General features: G+C 46.4%; 1 protein-coding gene across 4 annotated transcripts in view; it reads left to right on the top strand.

Annotated features, from left to right (window-relative positions):
• Window positions 1-22,305, top strand: part of LOC121096563 (LIM domain containing preferred translocation partner in lipoma) — a 356,409-nt gene that overhangs the window by 158,546 nt on the left and 175,558 nt on the right. For all 4 annotated transcript variants that reach the window (XM_040612605.1, XM_040612602.1, XM_040612603.1 and 1 more), the window contains one exon: window positions 6,569-6,678. In XM_040612605.1, the coding sequence (XP_040468539.1) occupies window positions 6,569-6,678 (110 nt within the window). The remainder of the gene's footprint in view (window positions 1-6,568; window positions 6,679-22,305) is intronic.

Here is a 22,305-nt window from a genome sequence, read left to right as displayed (position 1 = left end):
GAGGTGGTAAAAAAAGAAAAAGGCTTTTGAGCTGCTGCCTCAGCTCAGACCCAAATGTCAAAGCAGCTAGTGCTGGATCTCCCCGTTGGCACTTTCCCCTGTTGGTTTCCCTCTGTCCCCATCAGAGTCTCATCTGCTCCTGAAACCTTTAGTACCTTATTCTGACTGTAGTAATGCTGGAAGAAATCTAGAGTGATTCCAGTGGAGCTATTTGGGATTTGCGTTTGCAGGAGGAATTGTACCTGGAGGTTTTAAGTTAATCGGTCATTTTTCCTCTGTATATTTAACCACCGGAGTTAATTAACACTTGGAAGTTTCACAGGCTGCTGCTTTCGTTATCTCAGCTAGCTGTGGTAAAAGGCAGTGTGGCGTGAGGGTGGTAGTCTGGCTGAGGCTGTACAGGTAGGAAAAATGTTGGGAATCAATTCCAATGAATCCCAGGGGTTTGGGTACCTGGATGGTGGGATGAAGGTAGGAAGTGATGATGCATTAGCTGCCATGGTATGCATTGCCTATTGACTTTCCACGTAGTAAACAAAATTATCAGATGATTGTTGGTGTGTGGTGGTGGGTTTTTTTTTTAATTTGAAGAGGATATTTTAAGCAGGACTGCGATTCATAGTCCTGAACTGTAGGAGACTAATGTTCCTGTTCTCCAGCTGGGAGAAACTAATTCAACATCTTGTGTTGTAAACACTCACTCATTTTAACTGATTACACCTCCAATGTTCCTCAAATCACTAAAATTACTAATTGCTATTCCTTACACATCAGAGAGTGAATCCTGAATAATTAACCCCAAATAAAATTAGATGAATTGGCCCTTTTAATTAGAATCCCTGCTGCTGTTTGTTCTGAGCTTCCTTTTCTTACTGTTAAGAGACTTTTAGAATGATTAAAACTGTTTAAGACTTAAACAGCCAGTGACCTTTTAATACAATATAAATCCATAAAAGCAATATTTCAGCTAGCAGGTGGTGAAGTAAATTTTCAGTGCAACTACCTGACAGACTCAGTATTCTTTTTTTTAAATGTTGAGGATGAAATTAGCCAGTGTGGTGGGTTTTTTTTTTTCTTCCCTCCTGCTTGTTAATACAGTAGCTGATTAGCAAAAGTAGTTCAAATGGTGGGATTAGTGATTCGTAAGAGAGTGGTAATTTAAACAGTGCTCTGGGTTGGTGGAGCTGCTTTATTTTAGGAATCACAGGCCGATGTAGTATATTTTGGTAGGTTGTGGAGCTGGTGTGTAACCATGCGATGGTTTCCCCTGCACTGCATGGTGTCAGTGACCTCTCACGACAGGGTTTTGACCAGGGATGCACCAACACAACATGTGATTTTAATTATGTGCTTTCCTTGTCCAGTGGTGTGTGTTAAATACAGATGTTACAGGAAAACGTTCATTTTGGGAAACTTAGTAAGATGCTGTTCACAGCTAAGAGTCACCAGGTCACATCTAGCTGAAGTTTTCTGTACAAATCCTACGGCATCACTGTTGCAGTATGAATTTTCCCAGACCACTTAGTAATACTGCAATATTCTGCAGGTTTTTGCAGTGGTTATTGTGGAATACAGCTTCATGGTAGCCTCGATCAAAAGCCTGGTGCTAAACAAATAAGGGTTTAAGTGTAAATCTTAGCTATTTCAATGTAGATTGCCTTTAAATTGCAAACTTTGGCATTCTGCCTTAGAAGGTGAATACTTGAGTGGGGCAGTGGGAGATGCCTGTATCTGCTCAGTACTTTGCCGAATGGTGTCCATTTGGATCAGAATGGAAACACAGCAAGTGGGGGTTTGCTCCATCACTGTCCTTAGTCTGCTCGGGGAGAGCTTGTGTTTTTCAGGTGATTCAAACTGATTCTGAACCAGCTTCAGAGGCAGAAATTATCAAGATGACAATGAGAAAGGGTTATTTTTGTTTGAAAGGAGAAAAATGAGAAACATCTGGGCATATAGTCTTCAGATGTCAGCCAGAGATCTGGGACAACCAGTGTGAGCCCTGTTTTGTTGGTTGATAGATTTCATTAAGTTATTGTTTCAGGGAAAAATACGATGTTTTGCTTTTTTGTGTTTCTGAGGGTTTTTCCCCCCAAACCGTCTCTTCTTACTGAACGTGTGAGATCATCTTCGTGTCTCGAAGTTTCAAAGCTGCAAATCTTCATGTCTAAACGACTGTGTCAGTCAAGGGGGGAGGCAGTTACTCTGCTGTAATTCCTTTGTTGACTGGCAGATCTATCTCCCTGAAAACAAAGGCTTGAGACATGACCCTGATCCTGCAAAAAACTGAACTGCACTTAAAAATTTAAAGGTTAGACTGCGAGAAAAGTGCTTGCTGCATAAGGCAGAATGTTTTCCTGAGCTTGTATATGTACCCAGAAGGCATCAGGCAAAAATCTTACGAGCTCTTATTCAGCCTGACAGGCTCGTGCTGATGTAGATGTCTGTTAAGGCTTTGAACAGTTTTTTTATTTGTACGTTTGAAAAGTGTAATAATGATATGCCTAAATCTTGGAAAGTACAAGAGGGTGGGGAGGAGAGGGGTAAAACCTTGCAGATGCATCTGCATGGCACAGATTTGATCAGGATCAGAAGCCAGGGCTGGGGCTTGGGAGGCATCCCTTCTGCTTGTGGCTCTGCTTCAGTTTCCCAACGTAGCCGTGATGGACTGGCTTAATCTCTTTCTATTTACTTGTATGTAAAATATGGTGGAAAGCATTACCAGGGCTGATGGTATAATTTCTCATGGTGGCACCGGGTGATGCTGTGGTGCAGGAGCAGGCATGGGTATGAGAGAAGAGCTCAGAGCTGTGGTTTCACGGCACATTGCGCCGCCGTATCTGAAATAACCAAGCTGGCACATGCGTCGCACTGCGCAGCCCCTTCATAAGTCGACTCACGGTCTTCACAGCTGTAATTAGAAGAAACAAATAGCTGGTGCAATGAGGATTGTTTATTTTCTCCTCTAAATGTATGGTAATGGATAGAGATTTCTCGTTGCAAGAGCTGTAGGCAACTGTGCCGTGGTGTGAGGAGGGGCAGGGTGCTGTTCCCTGCCTGCAGACACGCCTGCCCCAGGCTGTCTCCGTGGGGTACTTGCCATCAGAAGGTGATTTCACCTGCCTTGAAGTATAAATTGCCTTCTGGAGGGGCCTTGATGTCTCTCTGTTGACAGAGCTCTGTGCAGTCCCTCTGATAACTGAAGTAATTCCAAGTGTTCAGCCTGATTCCAGGTGAATGTCAACCAAAATGCCAGTCTCGGTGCTGAGCAGCAATCAATACTAACAAGCCCATCTTATCCCTTATTCACGGAGGAGCAGTCAGGAGGGGGTGAGCACTAAGGGTGGGATGTGTCTTCCACCAGCCCGTGGTTAACTCTGGTAGCCTCAGAGCCCCGTTTATTCCGCAGCTGGTGGTGCATCCATGCGGACCAGGGGACGGTCCCTTCCCCAGACAGCCCCCCGCGTAGCTGGCTGGGACTGGAGGTGATCAGCAGTGGGTGGCAGTTATGTGCTCTGCCTGCACATGGACTTCCCTGCCTCCTCCCGCAGCTTGCCCAGCTCTAAGCAATTGAAATCTGTCCAGCTTGGAAAGCTTCAGGGCTGAGGGAAGGTCCCTGAGGTGCATTGTAGGGAGATCCTGATTAAAGAGAGTGTAAGCTTGCTTTCAGCTTTTCTTCCTCCTTTACTCCCTCAAATGTAGACCTGTTTCTTCCACGTGTCATCTAAAACCGTATGCTGCTCAGGACACAGATGTTATAGTCTTTGCATGCTTCCCTCTCTGCCGGAGGGAGACTTCCAACAATGCCAAAAATAATAATACAGTAACAGCTTTCCCTCCTGCATCCGAGGGAATACTCTCCCGCGAGTGCAGTGGGAACAGCATCGGGTCCTATGGCTATGTGTGGGAACGAGGGAAGTGCAGTGGCAGAATAAATAACTAAAGCTGTGAAGGAGAAAAGTCCATCTGTTCACAGAGGACCAGGAAAAGGCCAAACATCTGCAAGGTCCTCCCAGTTCATCAGGCATCTGCTCTCTGCTTCCCAGTCTAAAAAGCTTCCCATTTGTGGGGAGGGTGGAGCCAGGAGCTGATCTGACACAGAGGACGGTCAGCAGAGCTGGGCTGGGATGCACTAGAGCCAGCTGTCTCCTACTGCAAAGAAAAGTATTTTCTTCCAGTCTCCAGAAAAGGGCTCTTCTCTGTTTCTGTCCTTTGCTCCTTTTCTGAAAAATCTTGCCAATGTTTTTTTCTTTCGGGAGGAATGGATCTTCCAAAGGGGCAAAATGGTATTTGTTTAGTGTTTGTTCTAGCAGTCGTTGTTTCCCCCTTCTGTTATGGCAATTGTTTTTTTTCCTTTCTCTTTATGCACAAACCCTGCCCCTTTCCCGGTCTCATCCCCTTTAACACATTCTCTGCCTTGATTTTGCTTAGGTGTTTTGACAGGTTGCAATAAAACACGAGTGTCTGACTAATGTGCTGTGCAGGGAGATGAGGTTTTGGCATTGGAGCAGGGACTAACTGGAGAAACTTCATCTGAAGTGTATTCTTTGGGAAGTTATGTGTGCGCTGGAGTTGAATTTGTTTGCAAAATCACGTTGGTTGGTTGGAAGGTCATTTTCAGAGCAAAGGAGAAAAGTTTACTTAGCACTCAAACATCCCAGCATTTTTTAGAACTAACCACCAAGATATTAGTTTCAGAATATTGCTTCTTTTCTTTTTACTCTGTATTGTATTTCATATGATTTGAAATAGAAGATCGGATTAGTTATAGGGCAAAGAGGAGGATACTGCAGATGTTATTGGACATAATTTTTTTTTTTTAAATCAATCTTAAATTCTATAATATCGTGAGCCAGTAGGTTTTATGGAATTATATGTATTGGAGCAACACGGTTGTCTTAAATTAGTTTTCAGTGTGTTGTTTTTGAACTGTCTTCATGCATCTGTATTTAGGATGATACTTTGTTGGGGATTCAGAGGGGTTTTTTGAGTCCTATCCATGCACACTTTGGGGAAAATGGGAAGAAATGTCTTTCCTGGGAAACAGGATCCCTAAAAGCCCTAGGGGGAGTTTGTGCCTTTCAAAGAGTGATTTGAAATCGGACAGCAAAGCTTTCTAGGGCTGCAGACCCACCTGCTTCCCACAGCAAGCAGCATGAAGGTGCCGTGCCAGTAGTGGTGCCCAGCTGGTGCCCATGCCTGCGGCCGGCTGAGCCCGGGGCTTTGCCCCTGGGCACGGCTGGCCCGGAGGGCTGCAGGTCACCGGCATTCGGCTCAGCACCTCTCCGAGCGGCTCGGAGCCTGCTCCTTGGTGTTTGAGGATAGTGCTGAGGGCCTGCAGTTGGGCGGTGGCGCGGCACTGCATGGAGATACGGAAGTTCGAGGAGGGAGCCCATGGTTTGTACCAAAAGGGTTAAAACCCTCCAAAAGCAACAGTGCCTATATACGTGAAATATCACACTGCTATTCATCTTGAACTTCCATCCCAGATACTGCACACGGGAGAGCCAACAGCAAACAGCTTTATTTGCAGCATCAAGCTTTATGAGAAGAAATAAAAATATACCGAAGTGATCCAAATTACAGCCAGCTGCCTCTCTGGGAGCCAAATCCAGTGCTAATGGCACATGCCCGTTTTTCCATCCCTAGGAGGTGCTTTCAGAGCCTGGTGTCCTGCTGCCTGCAGCCTGTGCTGCTCTGTCCTTGTTTTCTCCTTTGTGCTCCCACCTCCCATGAAGTTCTCAAGGAGAGGTCTCCCATCTCTACACAAAGCTGGATGGCTTCACAGCCAGTATGTTGTTTTGTCTTCACATCAGCACTTTTGGAAGTTTTAAATGAGCAAAATAAAGTGTAGATGTCGTGTACATCAGTCCCGTGTAAAAAGCTTCGTCAGAGTTAAAAGGGTGGATGCTTCTGAGCTTGCAGCTGGCCCATCATGTGGCTGTTGTCACTGAGAAGATACTGTGGTCTTCCCAGTGGTCCTTTATGTGAAGTTATGAAGTCCCTGTAGGAAGAGGAGATGTGAAGAGCATGGCTGCCTGCCAGCAGTAGGGATGCAGGAGATGGGCTGGTCTAGAGTTTGGGCTCCAGCCCTCTGTGTGTCCTCTGCAACAGGGAATTCCTGCTTTTAGACAGGATCCGATGCTGAATTTATAGTGATCAAGAAGTGCTGACATAATTTAGCACAAAAGGGGGTTGCATTGCATGAGATCCATTGCAAGGCTGAATGAGGGGTGTTCATTGCAAGTTTTGTAGTTGTCTGCGGCAGGTTTGAGACCCAAACTTTGATCTGTGGAGCTGGTTGTTGGTGGCTTCAGACTTGGTTGCAAGTCAGCTTCTGCTGCAGGGTCTGAGCACCTCCAAGTGATTTGCCAACGTTACTGAGCTGTCGCAGCCATCTCCTGAAGCAGTGAGGGCTTCAGCTAAGCGTTTGATGGATAAATGATGTGTGACTTCCTGTGCTACAAAACCGATGGCAGGGTTCTGAGTATTGCTGGGTTCATTCTGATCATCTGTGTCATGATGTGGGGAAATGCTGGTTAGTCTTAAGTTCTCCCATTCTCTCTCCTAGGGGACTTCCTTCCTCCACCCCCACCTCCTGTGGATGACCTCGGGAATATCACATCACAAGGTGCCTTTCCCCCTCCACCCCCTCTGGATGATGTTACTTTCAACGTGCAGGTAAGAAGACAAGGATTTTATTGTTTGTGCAGAACTGATCAAAAAATTGTGGAAATGAATGGATGATAATAAAACAAGGTGGCAAAGTGCTGTGGTTAGAGATCATGTGTCAGGAGCAACCAATTCAGCTTTAGCAAGCTGTGTTTCCCAAGTGGGGAATATTTCCATTCAAAACTTGCTGGGCTATTAAAGGATTTTTCCCATCCGGCTTGAATTAGAAGACTAATTGCCTTCTGTCCTTGTGATGGCGGATGGGAGTGAAACCTTCCCAGAATGAATTGTTTTCTGGAAGGGCCATCTCCTTCCATGGACTGTGGAGAGACTCAGGGCAGTAATCTGATCCTAAAAGGGCTTTGTTTAGATGCCTAAATTAAGTGAAGCAAATAAGCCCTGGCCCAGGCTCCCGTGATGTCACTGAGACCCTTTTCACCCGCTTTTTGCTGGCTTGTATCTGCAAGATTTGCCATCTGGATGAAAAGGCAACTTCTAAGATGCATCAGGTGATGACGGCATGTCCTGTGTGGACAGGGACGTACTTTGAATACCTTTGAAAGGTATGAACACCTTTGTGCAGACATCGCCAGCTCGCCTGGAGTGCCGGGTACTTAGGCACGTTCAGGAGAGATGTATTCAGACTGCAGGGACGGGCTGTCAAGGTGATCAAAGGATGAGGAGCTGATCTTGCCAGTGGAGACCGGAAGAGTTTGGCTTGTTAGCTGAGCAAAAGGAAGGCTGAGAAGTGAGTATGGTTGCAAATTTGAAATACCTTCAGAGGATAAGCACCAGAGAAGAACAACTTTTCAGCGCTGGGTGAATGTTGGTGCAGGAACAGGAGAGGCTGAGCTTGCCAGACGTGCGTTCGTGCTGGTGTTTAGGAAGTTTTTAAACACTGAGACTGCAAAGGTCTGGAAGAGCCTTTCAGGAGGAGTAGTGAGAGCAAAGCGAGTGTGATCTAGGCTTGAGGCTGGTGAGAGTTGTGTAGCCACATATCCACAGCCATGGGGCTGCCCTTGATGACCCTGGAAGGCTGTGGCAGTCCTGTGCCCCTCGATGGATTTGAACCTGAGAATAAGCTAGCAGGCAGACGTGAAACAGGATTCAAGAGACCTGACTTAGTTCCTGACCCCGCCACAAACTCTAGAGTCAATTCATCTACTTTGTGCCTCTGTAGAAAGAAAACATTTTCCTCCCTCGAGGGCGTCCTGTGATCTCTTGCCTGTGGCGAGATGTTCGGATGCTATCACAGTCTCCGCATGTTCCCACAATGGGTTCAGGGTTATGAGCAGCCTTCAAGAGGGAAGGGGTTAATGAGGATTGCGTTTTCCCTTGCCAGGAAAGTCTGCAGCCGTCAGGGATATTAGCCAAGTGTGGAGCATGGCTTTTCCCAGCCTTGGGGGAATGAAGTAATTCCCCAGCAAGTGTTGTTCTGTCTTTTTATCTCTCCAAGAAGAGTGGACCCCGTGGGAGCAGGGAGCTTCCAGACTGCCCTGGGAAGCAGCGGAGCAGCAGGCTCCTGGCAAGGGCAGGGCGCTGCCTGCACGGCTGCCTGCGCAGGAGCCTGGGCAGTGGGAAGGGGTCCTGGCACCTCACGTGCTTCTCCGGGGTCAGGGGTCAGGCTTCCCTCTTGCCAGGTCGCCCAAGGAGGGACCTCATCATGTTTATTGGAAGGGGCTCGTGTCTTCAGCTCCTCACGCCTCCCTCCTGCCCTGGGTCCAAAGACGTGCCTGGGCTGCTGGGGGCTGTCACTGGGATGTGCCCTATGGTAGAACCACCCAGCAGGCTGGCTCTTCCCCATGGCGCTCATGAAATTGCTGTTTGTCACACCCTTTCTCACTGGCTTGGGGAAGCTGGGGCTGGAGCCGCGTTTACAGCATTGGCTTTTGGCAGGACCTTGGTTAGAGTGAGATCCCTTCGCACAGCATCCCGTTTGGAGGATGGGGAGCCTACCAGTTGTACCCCAGCACTGCTGCCTGTCACCACCCCGAGATGTGCTCTGTGCAGCAAACGGGTCCCTGCCTTTAATCTGTGCTCTCTTGTCACCTTCCTTCCCTTTCTTTTCCCTTCCATCCTCTGAAGGAGATCGGAAGGAGACAAAAGACAAGGCTAAGTCAGGAGCTGGCGGGGTCTTATGTTGCAAGATCAGCTCCTTATCTTGCAGCAGCAGCAAAAGCCATGCTGAAGCAGGATGTAAAGCCCGAGAGATGAGGGAAAAGGGCAGGTGGCAATAAAGCAAGCTGCTCAGTGCCTTTGTGCACTGAACACAATCATTTCCACAACTCCAGACGGAGGTTGCGATGCTGAAGGAGCAAAACCAGTGGTGGCTGTGTTCCTTCTGCTGTGAATCCTTTCTCAGCCCTCAGGACATGGTTGCCTGAAGGCTGGGAGCTCATGAGCTTGTGTTGGATTGGGCTCCAAGCCAAGCCTGATTCTGCTCTCTGCTGCCAGGCCACTTCATTTCCATGCCTCAGTTTCCCCATTGCTAAATTAAAGTGCTGAGGCAGATGACCCATTCCTGAGTGTGGACCAGATCTGAGGCTGCTACCTGGGGTTGGTTTGGCCCTCGCAGACCTGACGTGAGCCCTCCAGATTATTCCAGAGTTTGAAATTTATCTGCTCCAGCAAATCAGCCCCTTTACAACAGTAATTTCTCTCTGGATGGCAGAGTGCTGATGACAGCTTGTGAAACGTGTGTGCTGTGGCTCCAGGTAAAGCTTGTTATACTAGGTGTTAAGCTGACGAAGGCTGCAGAATATATATGTTTAGTTTATTATCATTTCATGCGTTACTGTTAGCAGGTGGCTAAAAGCTGCACAGATTATTACAGTTTAAGTTGCAGCTTAAGAGCAGCATTTAAAATAGTAATGCCCAGTTTTTGTAGGGCTGTTTATCTCTGGTTCTCTATTTGGACAGTGGAGCTGGCCACTTAGGATCAGGTCCAAAAGGCTACTTCAGTATCTTGGAAATCAAAGGAGGTCATGAAATACCTTTACAACAGATCGGGTGTTTTCTTGTAATTTCTGTTTTTCCATCTAGATCTGTCATATTTGTATTCGCAGCAGGGCTGGGGAGGAAAAGGGAAGGAAATTTCAACTTTTTTCTTATGAACTGTAATGCTTTTAAAGGAAAAATAAAAAAGGAAATGTTTATTTTTTTAAAAAAAGAGAGCATTGGGGCTGGGGGAGAGCTGTGTTGGGAAGTTCCCCTTTGGCTGCAGTCAGCCGGCGAAGGCGAGGGCTTGTTCCCAGAATGGTGGCGAGGGCGCGGCGATGGCGTCTGACAAATACGGACATGAGCAAAGAGCTTTTTGCCACGTTGGCTTGGGCTCAGTTTAAAAGAGAAAAAAAAAAAAAAATCCTGGACGGGAAGAAAAATGAAATCACTGTTTGTCAAAGGGAAATAGATAGATCTGGGAGGGAGGCAGGCACATTTTTATTAGGTTGGGGTTGTTTTTTTTTTGCCCTCTAGTTTCAAAAGAGGCATTCTGCCCAGGCCAGGGGAAGCAAAAGTGAAAAATTCTCATCAGCACCCTCCTGGGTACCGTTTGCCCGCAGAGGGGGACCCTCGCTCATGGCACCAGCAGTGTCCCCCTCACCAGGCAGGGTTGCTCAGGGATGAGGACTGTGCACAGCGTCGTGAAAAGCCTGTCCCTGCCCTGCATCCCGTGGCCCTGGAGCCACGCATGCTGTGGGGCAGCTCGGTGAGCCGCGTCACAGGAGCTCCACATCTCCGCTGTCTTTGAAATGAGCAGTTCTCCTCATGGTGGAGGCTCAGAGCCCGGTGTTCCGTGCCGGGGCAGGACCCCGGTGGCTCAGAGCAGATGTGACCCTCAGCTGCAGACCCGCCGAGGGCCACCTTGGAAAGACATGCATTTATGGGTTGCCAAAAGAAATACGGATTACCTGCAGGTGCTGCATCTGCAGTGTGGGTCTGATTTTCATTTGGGACCCTCAATACTGAGCGAACTGGGGGGGTTCTTTAGCTTGGAGAAGAGGAGGCTCCGGGGGGACCTTACTGCTCTCTACAGCCACTTGAAGGGAGGCTGTAGGCAAGTGGGGGTTGTTGGTCTCTTCTCCCAGATAACAAGAGCAAACGGCCTGAAGTCACGCCGGGGGAGGTTTGGATTGGATATTAGGAAAAATTTCTTCACTGAAATGGTAGTCAAGCATTGGAACAGGCTGCCCAGGGATGTATGGAATCACCATCCCTGGAAGTATTTTAAAAATGCATAGATGTGTTGCCTAATGACATGGTTTAGTGATGGACTTGGCAGTCTTGGGTTAATGGTTGGACTTGATGATCTCAAAGGCCTTTTCCAACCTAAATGATTCTGTGATTCTGTGCTACTGCAACATGGAAAGGAGAGGGTTGTGTTCAGTTGGGAGATCACCTCTTCCCCAGCAACCCCTGGCTGTTATCAGTGTGGGTTTTATTGACCGGCCACAAAACACTTTACAAAAGAAATACCAGTCTCTCCCTGATAAGGAAGCTGAAGCAGGGAAAATGCTTTGCCTAGGTCACCAGCCTGACCTGCAGCCGTCTAAAAATAGGACCTAAATCTCCTGCATCCCAGAGCAATTCTGTCTGCTACATCGCACCACCTCATTACTGTAAAAACTGCAGATTAATGAGTGAACACCATCAGCAGCTGAAAACAGAAATAATTAAAGAATTTGGAATATACCAAAGAGGATGTGCGGAAGTGGTTTAGGACAGGGGTTAGAGTGAGGAAACAATTAGACTTAGAACACTTGCATGAGGAGCAATATAAAACATTGTTATAAGCATCTATGAATGGAGGGGCTACAGTGCTGCAGCTATGTGGGCAGGGAACTATTCCCCTGTTCAGACCTACTTGCGATACGCAGAAAATGAGCTGAAGGGCTCAAGTTCCTCTTGCCAAGGAATTTTGGAAGGAGAGATGCTGATAGGCGTATGTGCCTTCCTTTGCAAGGCTGTTCAGAGGAGACCCGGCTCGCTTCTACCTAGTGCTCACGCCCAGGAGAAAGTGGGAACGTGTCGGTAGATGTGAGCAGTGTGTCTCACCCGCGTTACGGAGGAGGCTGCCTGGCATTTCGCTGTCTGACTCCCTCCCAGTTCGCCGCTGTGGCGGTGCCTCTTTGTGGGCTCTGACTCACTGGTTAAGGAGACAGCCGGCATGGAGGACATTTTTTTTTTTTTTCTTTCTTTCTTTTTTTAATTTTGGGTGCACATGTTGACAAATAGTTGGGGAGGGAAGAGTGTGATTTTTGCCTTCAGGGGGTGCTGCCTTAAATAACACATCTCCTGCTCAGCAGCGTGGTGGCTGGGCTCTGCCTGGGTGCCGGGCTTGCTTTAAATTGCCTGCCTTTTAATGTTTGGAGAAGCCGAAAAGGCCAAAGAGAGCAGAACGTGTGTTCAGCCTCCCTCTAGTGCTAGATTTTGTTAATCATCGGGATTATTGGCCTGGGTGCAGGTGCTCGCTGGCGAGGAACATCAGTAAGGCAGCACAGCTCTAGCTGCCGGCAGGGTCGCCTGGCTCTGGGCAAGCAGCAGTAGCTCCCGGTGACTCTGTAAATAAAGCCATAGTCTGTGTGTATTGCTTGCCACTCAAGATCCAGCTTTTGCAGATTTCTGGGACTCATAACCTGATTTATTAAAATCCATGCAATAAGCAACTGCCTTTTATCTAACTTGAAGCCGTGTCCAACAGTATAAATAAATTACCTGGTAATGTTAAACCTCTTACTCAAACCTTGGCTTTGCAGGAATGCTTTTGATCTGTCTCCCTTCTTCTGCCTTCCGTGTGTGTTTGAGAAACAGGAGTGCTCTGAATTAGTCGTGAACAAATAACATGTATGCTTTCTGCATGTTTAAACGCTCACTGGGTCTCTACAGATCAATATATGTTTGCTTTATAATAGTTTCTAGGCACTGAAGTGAGAAAAATCAGTAATACAAAGTCTGTATATGTTGATGAATATCTGGATGCATGATAGATAATGCTTGTTTTTCTCATACGCTTATAAATATACACTATATTTGTGTATGAGAAATGCGTAATGCGTGGGGATATAGAGCAGACCGCCACATTATTGGGGAGCAAGCATTGCACGTTTTATCCTTTCTGCTTTTTTATCCCTTTCAGCGGGTAGCATGACCAAAAGATCCAGGATGACAAGAGAAAAGGAACACTGAGCACTTCTTTCAGGCAGCTCTTGATGCAACCCATCTTACACGCATGTTTGTTTTACAATGCCAAACCACATTCTATTTTAAATCTTTAATGAACCTCTGTTCCCATCTATGTAACTTTCCAATCCTTACTCTCTTCAGAATAGACAAAGATGCTTATTATAAACCACAGATTTTACTGAAAGGGTAAACTGGAAAAGTTTTAATTGTACAGCGTAAGCCTGCCATTCATCTCTCTGCCTGGCTATTAATATCTTGGCAGTGCTATAATGCAATACAGCCTTTAATAGCTAAACCTCTCGGCAAGGACTACAAAAGAAGCAAGGATCCAAACAGTTAACTGTGCTCATTATTTTCATCACGCTTATTACTGTGCTATTTAATGTATTTGTTATGTTATTGTTTAGTAACACAGCGCACACAGGATGCGCCGGGACCTGCACTGGTGCACACTCGTGCCTTCTTTGGGAGGAGGGATGTGACTGAGGCTTGGGAGATGCCTTCGGAGATGGAACAGAACGGCTTTTGATAATCTGCCATACAGCGGGTGATGAGGTGAGGGAGGAGAAGAAAGTAAAAGCCTAATACACGTCATATGTAAATAAGAGTATGAGACCATCCAAAAAGTTGTGAGAGGAAACAGGAAGGTCAGAAATGTTACTGATTGTGATGGTCAGAGATCATCAAGCTAAAACCATCGCAGGGTGAGACACAGGGCAGTGTTATACACATGTGCCAGCTTGGGTCCAAACAGCGGGCTGTGGTTCCCCAGAGCTGTGCCCAAGGTTACAAGCCCTGGTGGGCATCTCCTGGCTCTTGTGGGTATGTCTTTGTGGGACACTGTCACAGTGCCGGCGCTGGAGTTGGGTTCACTGCACCTGCAGAGAGGTTAATATGTAACCTGGATTATCCACCCGTGGATAATAGAGACGTGAATGTGGAAAGTAATAGGGGAGGCATGAAGAGCATGCAGAAAAAGCAAGCGATTTTATTCTGTCAGAGCTAGTATCAGCTTGTGACAGACAAAAAAGAAGCAATAACATCATTATATCCAAGGTAGAATTATTTAAGCAGAGGGAAAATAAAAAGATAATGAAGATGTGGGAATTCTCCCATCAAAGCAGATGAGCTGAGTGGTGGAAGAGAGTGAGATAACATGATCGGTATTGAAGAAATTTCCATTCTTCTCATTTCTGAGTGCTGTTCAAGTCTTCTGTTGGATTAGCAGGTCCTAGAAATGATGTCTTGCAAGATCAGTTGCTCCTGTGTCAAATCCTGGGTAGGTGCATTGCATTAGGGAACTGTAATGCAGCGACAAGACTCAGGCAAACTGTCAATAGCAAGAAGGAATTCTAAAAATTGCAGCAGACAAATTATTTTGCCTTTTCTATGAAGCTGTCTGGGATTGGAAGATGTGGTTTAGAAGGTCAGAGCCTTTCCATGCAGCTCGGGCGTGGTGGTAGGCTGGAACGTGACAGAGCAGACAGTCAGATTGCCACCTTGGTTTTGGTGCTTTAAGTACTATGATGCTGCACAATACAGAAATGAGCTTTGGTCAAACAAGATGAAAGGAAATACAGCTGTACTGACTGGAGGATCCACTGTCTGTCTAAATTCAGTTTTGCAGACCTGGAGTAGTTCAAAGAGTAAGGCAAACTTCATCCTATTTTTGATGCAAATTTTGCTGAAAGTATTCGGAGGTGGATATGGAGAAGCTGTGAGAGTATCTTATTTCCAAGAATGGAAGTGGCTCAAACGCAGGTTCCTGTCTCTGTTTTTTCAGTTTCTATCACTGGGGAAAAACAGCTTCAGCTGCCATGAAGGATGGTTTTGTTGTCAGAAAGTGTTGCCTCTGCAAAGAGAGTGTGACACAGTGACTGTGCAAGCTAAAAGGTGGTAGAAATACCAATGTGAAATGTTGTTGTAGCCAGTCCTGGAGAAATTTGTTCCAGAACAAGAGGACAGGCATGATTTTAAGTGTCTGCTGCCATTAAACTCCATCCTTGCAGGACCATTCCCCACAATTGTATTTTTCAGTTTTGATCTGTTGATGAAAATGCAGGATGTTGATTGGCTTTAACACACAAGGAGCAGGTAAGGAAGAGCATCTGGAAAACATCGTCTGATATTTTTAGTGGTGTGAGGAGTAAAATAGAAATGTTTGGGAAAGCTGTAGCAACTCCAAGTGTGGCTGAAGCCAGCAAGTGACAGCTCTGCCAGAGGTGCTGTACAAACTCCTCTCATTCAACAGTCCCAAGCTACAGCTCCTTCTCTCTCCATCCTCTCATTTCTGCATCTCTCTCTTGCCATGGAAACAACCTTGTGTCTTGTGGCATCCCAGGCTGAGCCTTCCTCTTCAGCTCTATTACTCCACTCACTCCTGAGTCGCTTTCCCCCTTGCCCCCCTGTCTCTGGCTCTGCAAACTGCCCTGCTTCTGCCCTGCAATACCCCTCTGCATCTTCCCGAAAGATGCCGCTGCCGAGGCCTGTGCAGACGTTCGGGTGTCCATGCTTCCCGCGGGCTGTGGTGGGGCTGCCCCTGGGAGTGACGTTTGCTTGGTGCTAAGGTCAGGTGAGCCTCTTGAAGACATTTAGGAGGAATACACGCTCTGCGCAGAAGCAAAGGTGTTTGGCTTCTGTGGCTGTGTTGGTCCTAAACAGAAATGCAGTTAAAAGAGATTTTCCTGAGGTCTAACATGTACTGGGGACAACATGTTTTCTGATGCTTTAATTCTTACTGAAAAATAACAACTTACATTCATTTATCTGCGCATGGACAGTATCCAAATAAACCTTGGAGCTCACCCGGGAGGGATCTGCACGCTGGTGTTTCTCCGCAGGGTTTTGCGGTGGTCTCTGGGCAGCGCAAGTTACTTCTTGTTCAGCGTTCTGTGTAATTCAGGTCCTTTTTCTGCAGCTGAGGTTCTCACTTAAGGCATGTGTAGAAGGCAAGGTGTCCAAATGAGGAGGTGGTTGTTAAAAAAGAAAGAAAACCCATGGTCATCCAGCCAAATCAAATACCAGACGCACATCTGGCAGCCTTGAAGGGAAGGTAAAAGTGGACCTAATGGTTCAGAAAATGAGATTGCAAACTTCTTGAAGGCAAGGACCTTCCTTCCTCTGTGGATCGGAACTGCAGGGTCTGTGCAGCTGGGCTTGCCCACCCCGTGGACTGCGGCCATCGACCGCCCTGAAAACGTGCGGACTGAGACAGAGTCCAGATTTTCCTCTTCCTCATTTTGAGAGACATATAGTAGATTTTTAGCGTGACTCATTTCTGCAGAAGCCAAACACAAGCCGTTGACTTTCATGTCATTTTATACATTGATTTTGCTGTCACTTTGCCAGACTCACTGGAAGATTCTTGAATCCTTGCAAACTTTTTGGCGCACACCCCTTCCTATTAGAGCAAAACAAGCAAACAAATTCCGAAGTATGTTACATGTTTAACTTCTGGACCTGGAGCTTATTGAGTCTGTGAAAGTTGAGTGGCCAATTCTAATTTTACTTTTTTTTTTTTGGTGGTGATTTCCTAATAGCTTCACGGCCGATATTCAGGAATGCTTTCTGAAATTCAGAGAAGCTTGACTGTGTGCTTAAACTTCATTAAAGTTGATAGTACTTAGGCACACATGTAAAATTAAGCATATGCTTATGTTTTATACAGCCTTTTGCAGGTGACACGAGCAGCTGCATATGGGTTTCCAACGTGTGATTAAGTTCCAAAAGGAGTTTTTAAAAACAGTTTTAGTCAACCTTAATTTTCTGAAATTGGTAGCTTTAACAAAACCTATCTTTTTTGATTAAAATTGCCTGAGACGTGTCCCTTTTAAAAAGCTCTTCATTTAACTGTCACAATACACAGTCTTGTGTGGGATAGAGTTTGTTCATGTAAATTTGATTTCCACTTAAAGTGGTACAGACACGAAATGATTTCAATAGATCTTTATGAAAGCGGCGGTGCTGTTGCTTTCTCACCTCTGTCGATGTGGGGGCCAGGCAGAGGCATTAAATTGTCAGCTGTGCCGTTCTGCATATCGCAGATCATAAAGCTGGTCACCCAGGGAGACCAAAGGCATCCAGCCTTGATCTGCAGACATCAAGAGATGGGGGGATCTTGGAAGTTTGTTCTAGCATTTAATTACCTGCAATATCATGCATAAGTGAATATCTCTGTTATTTTTAAATAGAATTTCCCTGGCTTCGGCTTTCCAGCTGCTGTGTGTTTTTTCTATTTTGCTTGATTGGACGGCCTTGTGGTATTTGGCACTTTCATTCTGTGAAGCTGTTTAGATATTGCTGTCGAGCTACTCTATCTCCTTCATAAGTGAAACCAAGTGAGCTCTCTATGTGTCTCCTCGTCAGCTGTTTCTGCTTTTCTGGGGCATCTCTCAAGTTTTGAAAATGCCGTCTTCAACAGTGGACATGGTATTTCAGCACGAGACTCAGCAGAAGTGTTGAAAGGAGTAAAATCACCTTCAGCTCTCTGCTTTCCTTGCTCCAGGATGGTGCGGCACTGGGCAAGAGCTCGTGTTTGGTGTGGTTTTTCCCTATGGAATATAAATTTAGAGTCGAGGGGCTGGGTATGACAGCTTACCCTGTGTGTAGGCGTGTGTAATTCATGGCTTGTCAGACATGTCCTGTGCCATCGGAGGCATCCTCCTCTACCCTCTTCTCTTACACCAGAAAAGGAAAGAGGAAGATCATGACTTGGCGAGGATGCGGAGATGAAGGGAGTCTTTGCTCTTGGACATCACCATGGGATCTTTTATAAACATAACGTTCACGTCGTGTGAGTCAGCAGGAAGGTCTTCCTTTATTGCAGCAGACACTTAATGAGCTATTTGGTTTCTACATTGATTAAACTTTGCAACTGTATTGGGGTAGTTGGTTACTCTTCGGTTATGGTTCCCCTTGGAGGCAGATGATGAGATATCCGATATCTGCTCTTAGTTTTCAGTTTTTCTGCAAGCAGCAATACTCTGCGGGGAACATCAGTTCTGCTTGATGGCTAATTAAACATTACTTTGTGACAATATTGGAGCAGATTTTAAGTTGGTGGGGGAGTGGGCAAAGAAAGGGGAAACTTTTAACAGTCACTATAATTATCAATAACAAGTCCTAATGTAATTGCATTAATTAAAAGAAAAAGGATATATTCCCTGCTGCTGTAAACTTAGTTAAAGTCGGTGAAAGTCATGCTGTGTCAAAAGGATTTCATGGCCAGCGTTCTTGCCCCGTGAACAGAGAGGTAGTGCTGTCCTGCAGAAGGCATAAAGAAAAAATTGATATATTCCACTTTATATTGTATATTCTGGTGATGAACAGCAGCGTTGCACTAATTCAATTTAATTCCCAAGGACGAGTGATTGTAACTCCACCCGGAGAATATTAAATTGCCTTAATGGAAAAATAAACTGGTTTTATTCTCCCCCTTCTCTCCCCATCTTCCCCATTCAGTTTTCAAATAACTTTATGTGCCTCCTTAGTTTATTAATACACTTCTCATCTTGCTGCTGATTTTGCATCTGGTAACACTTAACACAGACAAGACTCCCAAAGCTTTTGATCAGACATGTTAAGTAAACTATCAGGACCATCAGGTCTGCTGCTCTGGCAGATGTTGGCTCGTGGGACAACTCCTCTCTCTTCATACCCTGACTGTTCCTTATCAAATCCATCCTGTTGATTTCATGTGCTTGAGGACCACAGTGCCTCTTCCCCATGTACGAGCTGGCCACGTACGAAGATCCTCTGACCGGCTGAACAGCATTTATTGTTTTGCTGTTTTCAGTAGCAGTGCAGTTTTGAGAGCACCATTTAGCCAGCCTTGAAACTTCCAGGACTTCCTTCCATGAACAAAGCATAGCAGTCAGAAACCCCAAAAAGACAGGTGCAGGTTTGAGTGCTCGAGGTAGGGGTGTCAGTCTGGGATACAGGGAGCTGGATAACGCTGCCTGGGACAGAGCAGATGGGGGCTGGGGGGACCAGGCAGCACAGGACCTTTGTCTTGGCGTCTCCAGCTTCAGGGCACCTACAAGCGCATCCCTGGGCTGCAAGGCAGATCTTGTTGAGTGGTTTGACCTATTTGCTGCATCCTCTTTACTCCTGTCGCACAATTGCCTTCTGTTCTCCTAAAAGGGTGGCAATGGGACAGGGAGTGTTGCAAATCTCCTCCTGGGCTGTTGTCCATAGGTCACCCATGCTGGCCTTGGACCCAGTGCTTCAGCAGAGCGTGCCCCAAATCACGGAGCCTCTTGGCTAAACTTCTGTGATGCAGCTTCATCCTTTTGTGGTTTTGCTCACTCATCTAATATCCAGAGCCAGATCCTCTTCTGTGGTCTTGAGAAGTCTGGACAAACTGTGGGTCTTTGTGGCAAAACTTCTCTCCAGCATTAGAGGCAGGAGCCGTTCGGAAGGGAATGTAGTCCTGGGCTCTGCTGTGGCGTTACTGGTGCCCATGGACTCTGATGACACGCCGCCCCCAAGCAGAGCCAAGGTGCTGGTTTCAGATTGGGGGCCCTCAGGATGTGCAGGGGGCAATGGCTTATTAAATGTTGATGGAAGAAGGACCGCTGGCCACAAACTGGTGCTCAGCATGGTGGTGGCTTGGATCCAGCCCCCTCTGATTGTGTGAAATCAGGACCATCCTGCAGTGAAATTGCAGCTGGATCTTGGATGGCTTTGACAGTGGTCTGTTGTCTTCTGGCATGTTTTGTCAGGGCTAGTACACCAAATACAGAGAATGAAATGTCCATTAAGGACCTGGGCTGGCCCACTGGGTTAGTGTCTTCATGGCCAAAAAGAGCTTGTTTGTGTCTGTCCGAGTTGCAGCACCTCGCTCCCACCCCTCTACCTGCTTTCCCTACCTGGGGCTGGTATCCAGTTGACAATAAGCTCCTTGGGACAAGGATATTTCCTAACTATTGTTTTTGAGCAGTGCCTGTCACACTAATCTCTAGGGAAATATAAACCTTTATTGTCATACACATTCATAACTGCAACAGTCGTTGCTGTCTTTCATATGTGTCCCAGGAGTCTGAGTGCAATTGGCTGTGATTTCTGTTGTGTCGGCTACAAGGAGGGGACAAGTGGGTTTCCAGGTGTTTGTCCAAGCACTGGCACTAAGGAGATGGTCAGTTATTAACCTGCAGAGACTGACATGTACCCACCAGCAGAAGTGGTTCCTGGCTGGTGTTGACTGGTGGATAGAAAGTACAAGTGGGGGCTTCAAGTAAATGACTATGGAGAGCCAAATCCCATCACCAGTGGTCAGTACTGAGTGTCCAGAGAAAAACGTAAAAGGAGAAGCAGAGAATTTTTAAGGATTTTGGTGTTTTCTTCCACGTGTTTCTCCGGTGGCTTTTGAAACCCATGAACTCATAACCACAGCATCTTGCAGCAGAAGTGGCTCTGCAGTTCAGCAGCATGTTGTGTGATGGAACACCTACTGCCTTTTCTTTGTTTCGAGACTGATGCCTTCTACTTTCATGCTTTCTTCTTCTGTTATCTGCTTTCTCTGTTTTGGCTTTTAAAAATAGTTTTATTATTTGTCATTTTTATAAGCCTCCTACACTACACTGAGTTTATAAATTGGTTGTTAAGGTTTTGCAAGATGTCTCCTAGCAGTGCTTAACAGATAACTTTTCTTCATCTGTTGGTTCATTTGCCCCAGCTGTAAGCCCGTGCAGCTCTTCACAACACCTTGTTGCTTCAGAGATAGTATCAATTAATCCTCGGGATACGTGGTGCTGTTTGTATTTTCCATGAGTGGAGAAGTTACGTGTGGGACTGCGGCGATGCTGGACCCGTGCCATAGGTCTGGGGCTGGGCTGAGCTCGGACCTCAGCCCCCTTCACCCTGCTGTGTCTCCTGCGGTTTGCTGTGGCACAACTGCTGGTGTAAACTTTGACAAGGGAAGATATTTGGCGCATGTATTGACCCTTTTTGGGGCAGTTAGGTAGGTAGGCTGGTGTTTAGTGGATGGTTGCCCCCCACCCCATTTAAGTCCCATTCCAGATAGGCCCACCTGCCTTATGGGTTGATCTTCAAAAGTGGCCGGAGTTGTAAAAATGTTGCTCAGTTAAATGACAGCGGCATCTGAGAGACACCAAATGATGCCTTTGAACAGGCTACTTTAAACTTTTGAAGTGTTTTCCTTTGGTCCTGCTAATATCCCGCAACACAAACCAGGTAAAACTATTCTGTGCCTGAAAAAAAGAAAGAACAGGGGAAAAAATAAATCAAAACCTAACTTCCCTTTGGCTTTTATCCTTGATGTCATCAAAAGACTAAAAAGGATATTTCAGGCCTGGCTTCAGCCTGATGGAACAGCAGGGAAGTTCTTTTCTATTAGATCCTTGATACAATCACGTCTGGTGAAATCACTGCGGTCACATCTGCTGAAATCTTCCATCATTTCGGATTTGTTTCAAAAGACTCAATCTTTCTGTTTTCAAAGGGCATGACTACTTTTCTAGCCCCTCCTTGGTGCCTGGAACAGTGATTAGGCATCAATCAAGCATCTTAGGTCCCTCTCGCCCAAATGCTGCAATCAGCTCTTGTCTCCTTGTGCGTGCTTGGTGGGGCAGCCGCTTGGGACCGTTTTAGTTTACATTGAGGAATTTGAAAGAAAATGTTTGCACTTGCCTTTAGGCTCAGGGGAGAATAGACACAGCAGCTCATCTTCAGGGTGCATTATTTTCATGATAGATACCCTTGAGGGTGCATCTTTTTGCCACTGCAGTGTCTTTTGGGGCTTTAGATGGCTTTTGTGACCTTTAAAAGAAGACTGGGAAATTCTACAGTGAGAGAGATAGGGTAGCAAGGGTGTATGTCTGGAAAAGGATCTTGCCTCTGGCAGTGGTATTGCTGGAGAAAGTGCAAAAAAAGGGGGCTTTTGAGGAAAAATAAATGCCAAACCCCAGCCTGAAGTATATCAAGACTGAATCACTTCTTTCCTTCTTCCTTGTTAACTTTTCTCACAGTCTCTTCTTGTACGTGTAGTGCTTGCCATCAAAAATCAAACATCTTTCCCTCCTCTCCCCCACCTGCCCCTAGCTAAAACGGGGCGTAAGAGCCCCGTCCTTCTTTCTCTGTCTGTGGCTCTGTCTAAGCCCAGTGCCCAAGGCCACAGAGTAGAAATGCTAACTCCTTGTTTGGAGAGCTGTTTCATTTGCTCTTCCTACCACCTCAGTGCCTACCCAAGGGTTCTGACAGCCTGCAGAGCGTGGCAGGCGGCTGCTGCGGCTGCAGCCTGGTGGAAACAGGCAGCGGTCACTGAATTTATGAGCTCTGCCGCCTCGCCTGCGGCTCAGTCGCGTTTACCGGAGGAAAAGACAATGAAGTCTTTCAGGGCAAAAGTCCTTATTTACTATCTGCTGGCTCACAAGCCCTGAATTGCCTAAATTTGCCTCTTCCTTGCTCCTCTCGTTACTTTAGTCCTCCCTTTCCATG

This window comes from Falco naumanni, chromosome 13, assembly GCF_017639655.2.
Source record: "Falco naumanni isolate bFalNau1 chromosome 13, bFalNau1.pat, whole genome shotgun sequence".
Classification (NCBI taxonomy): Eukaryota; Metazoa; Chordata; class Aves; order Falconiformes; family Falconidae; genus Falco; species Falco naumanni.
This window is presented reverse-complemented; position numbering and strand designations above follow the sequence as displayed.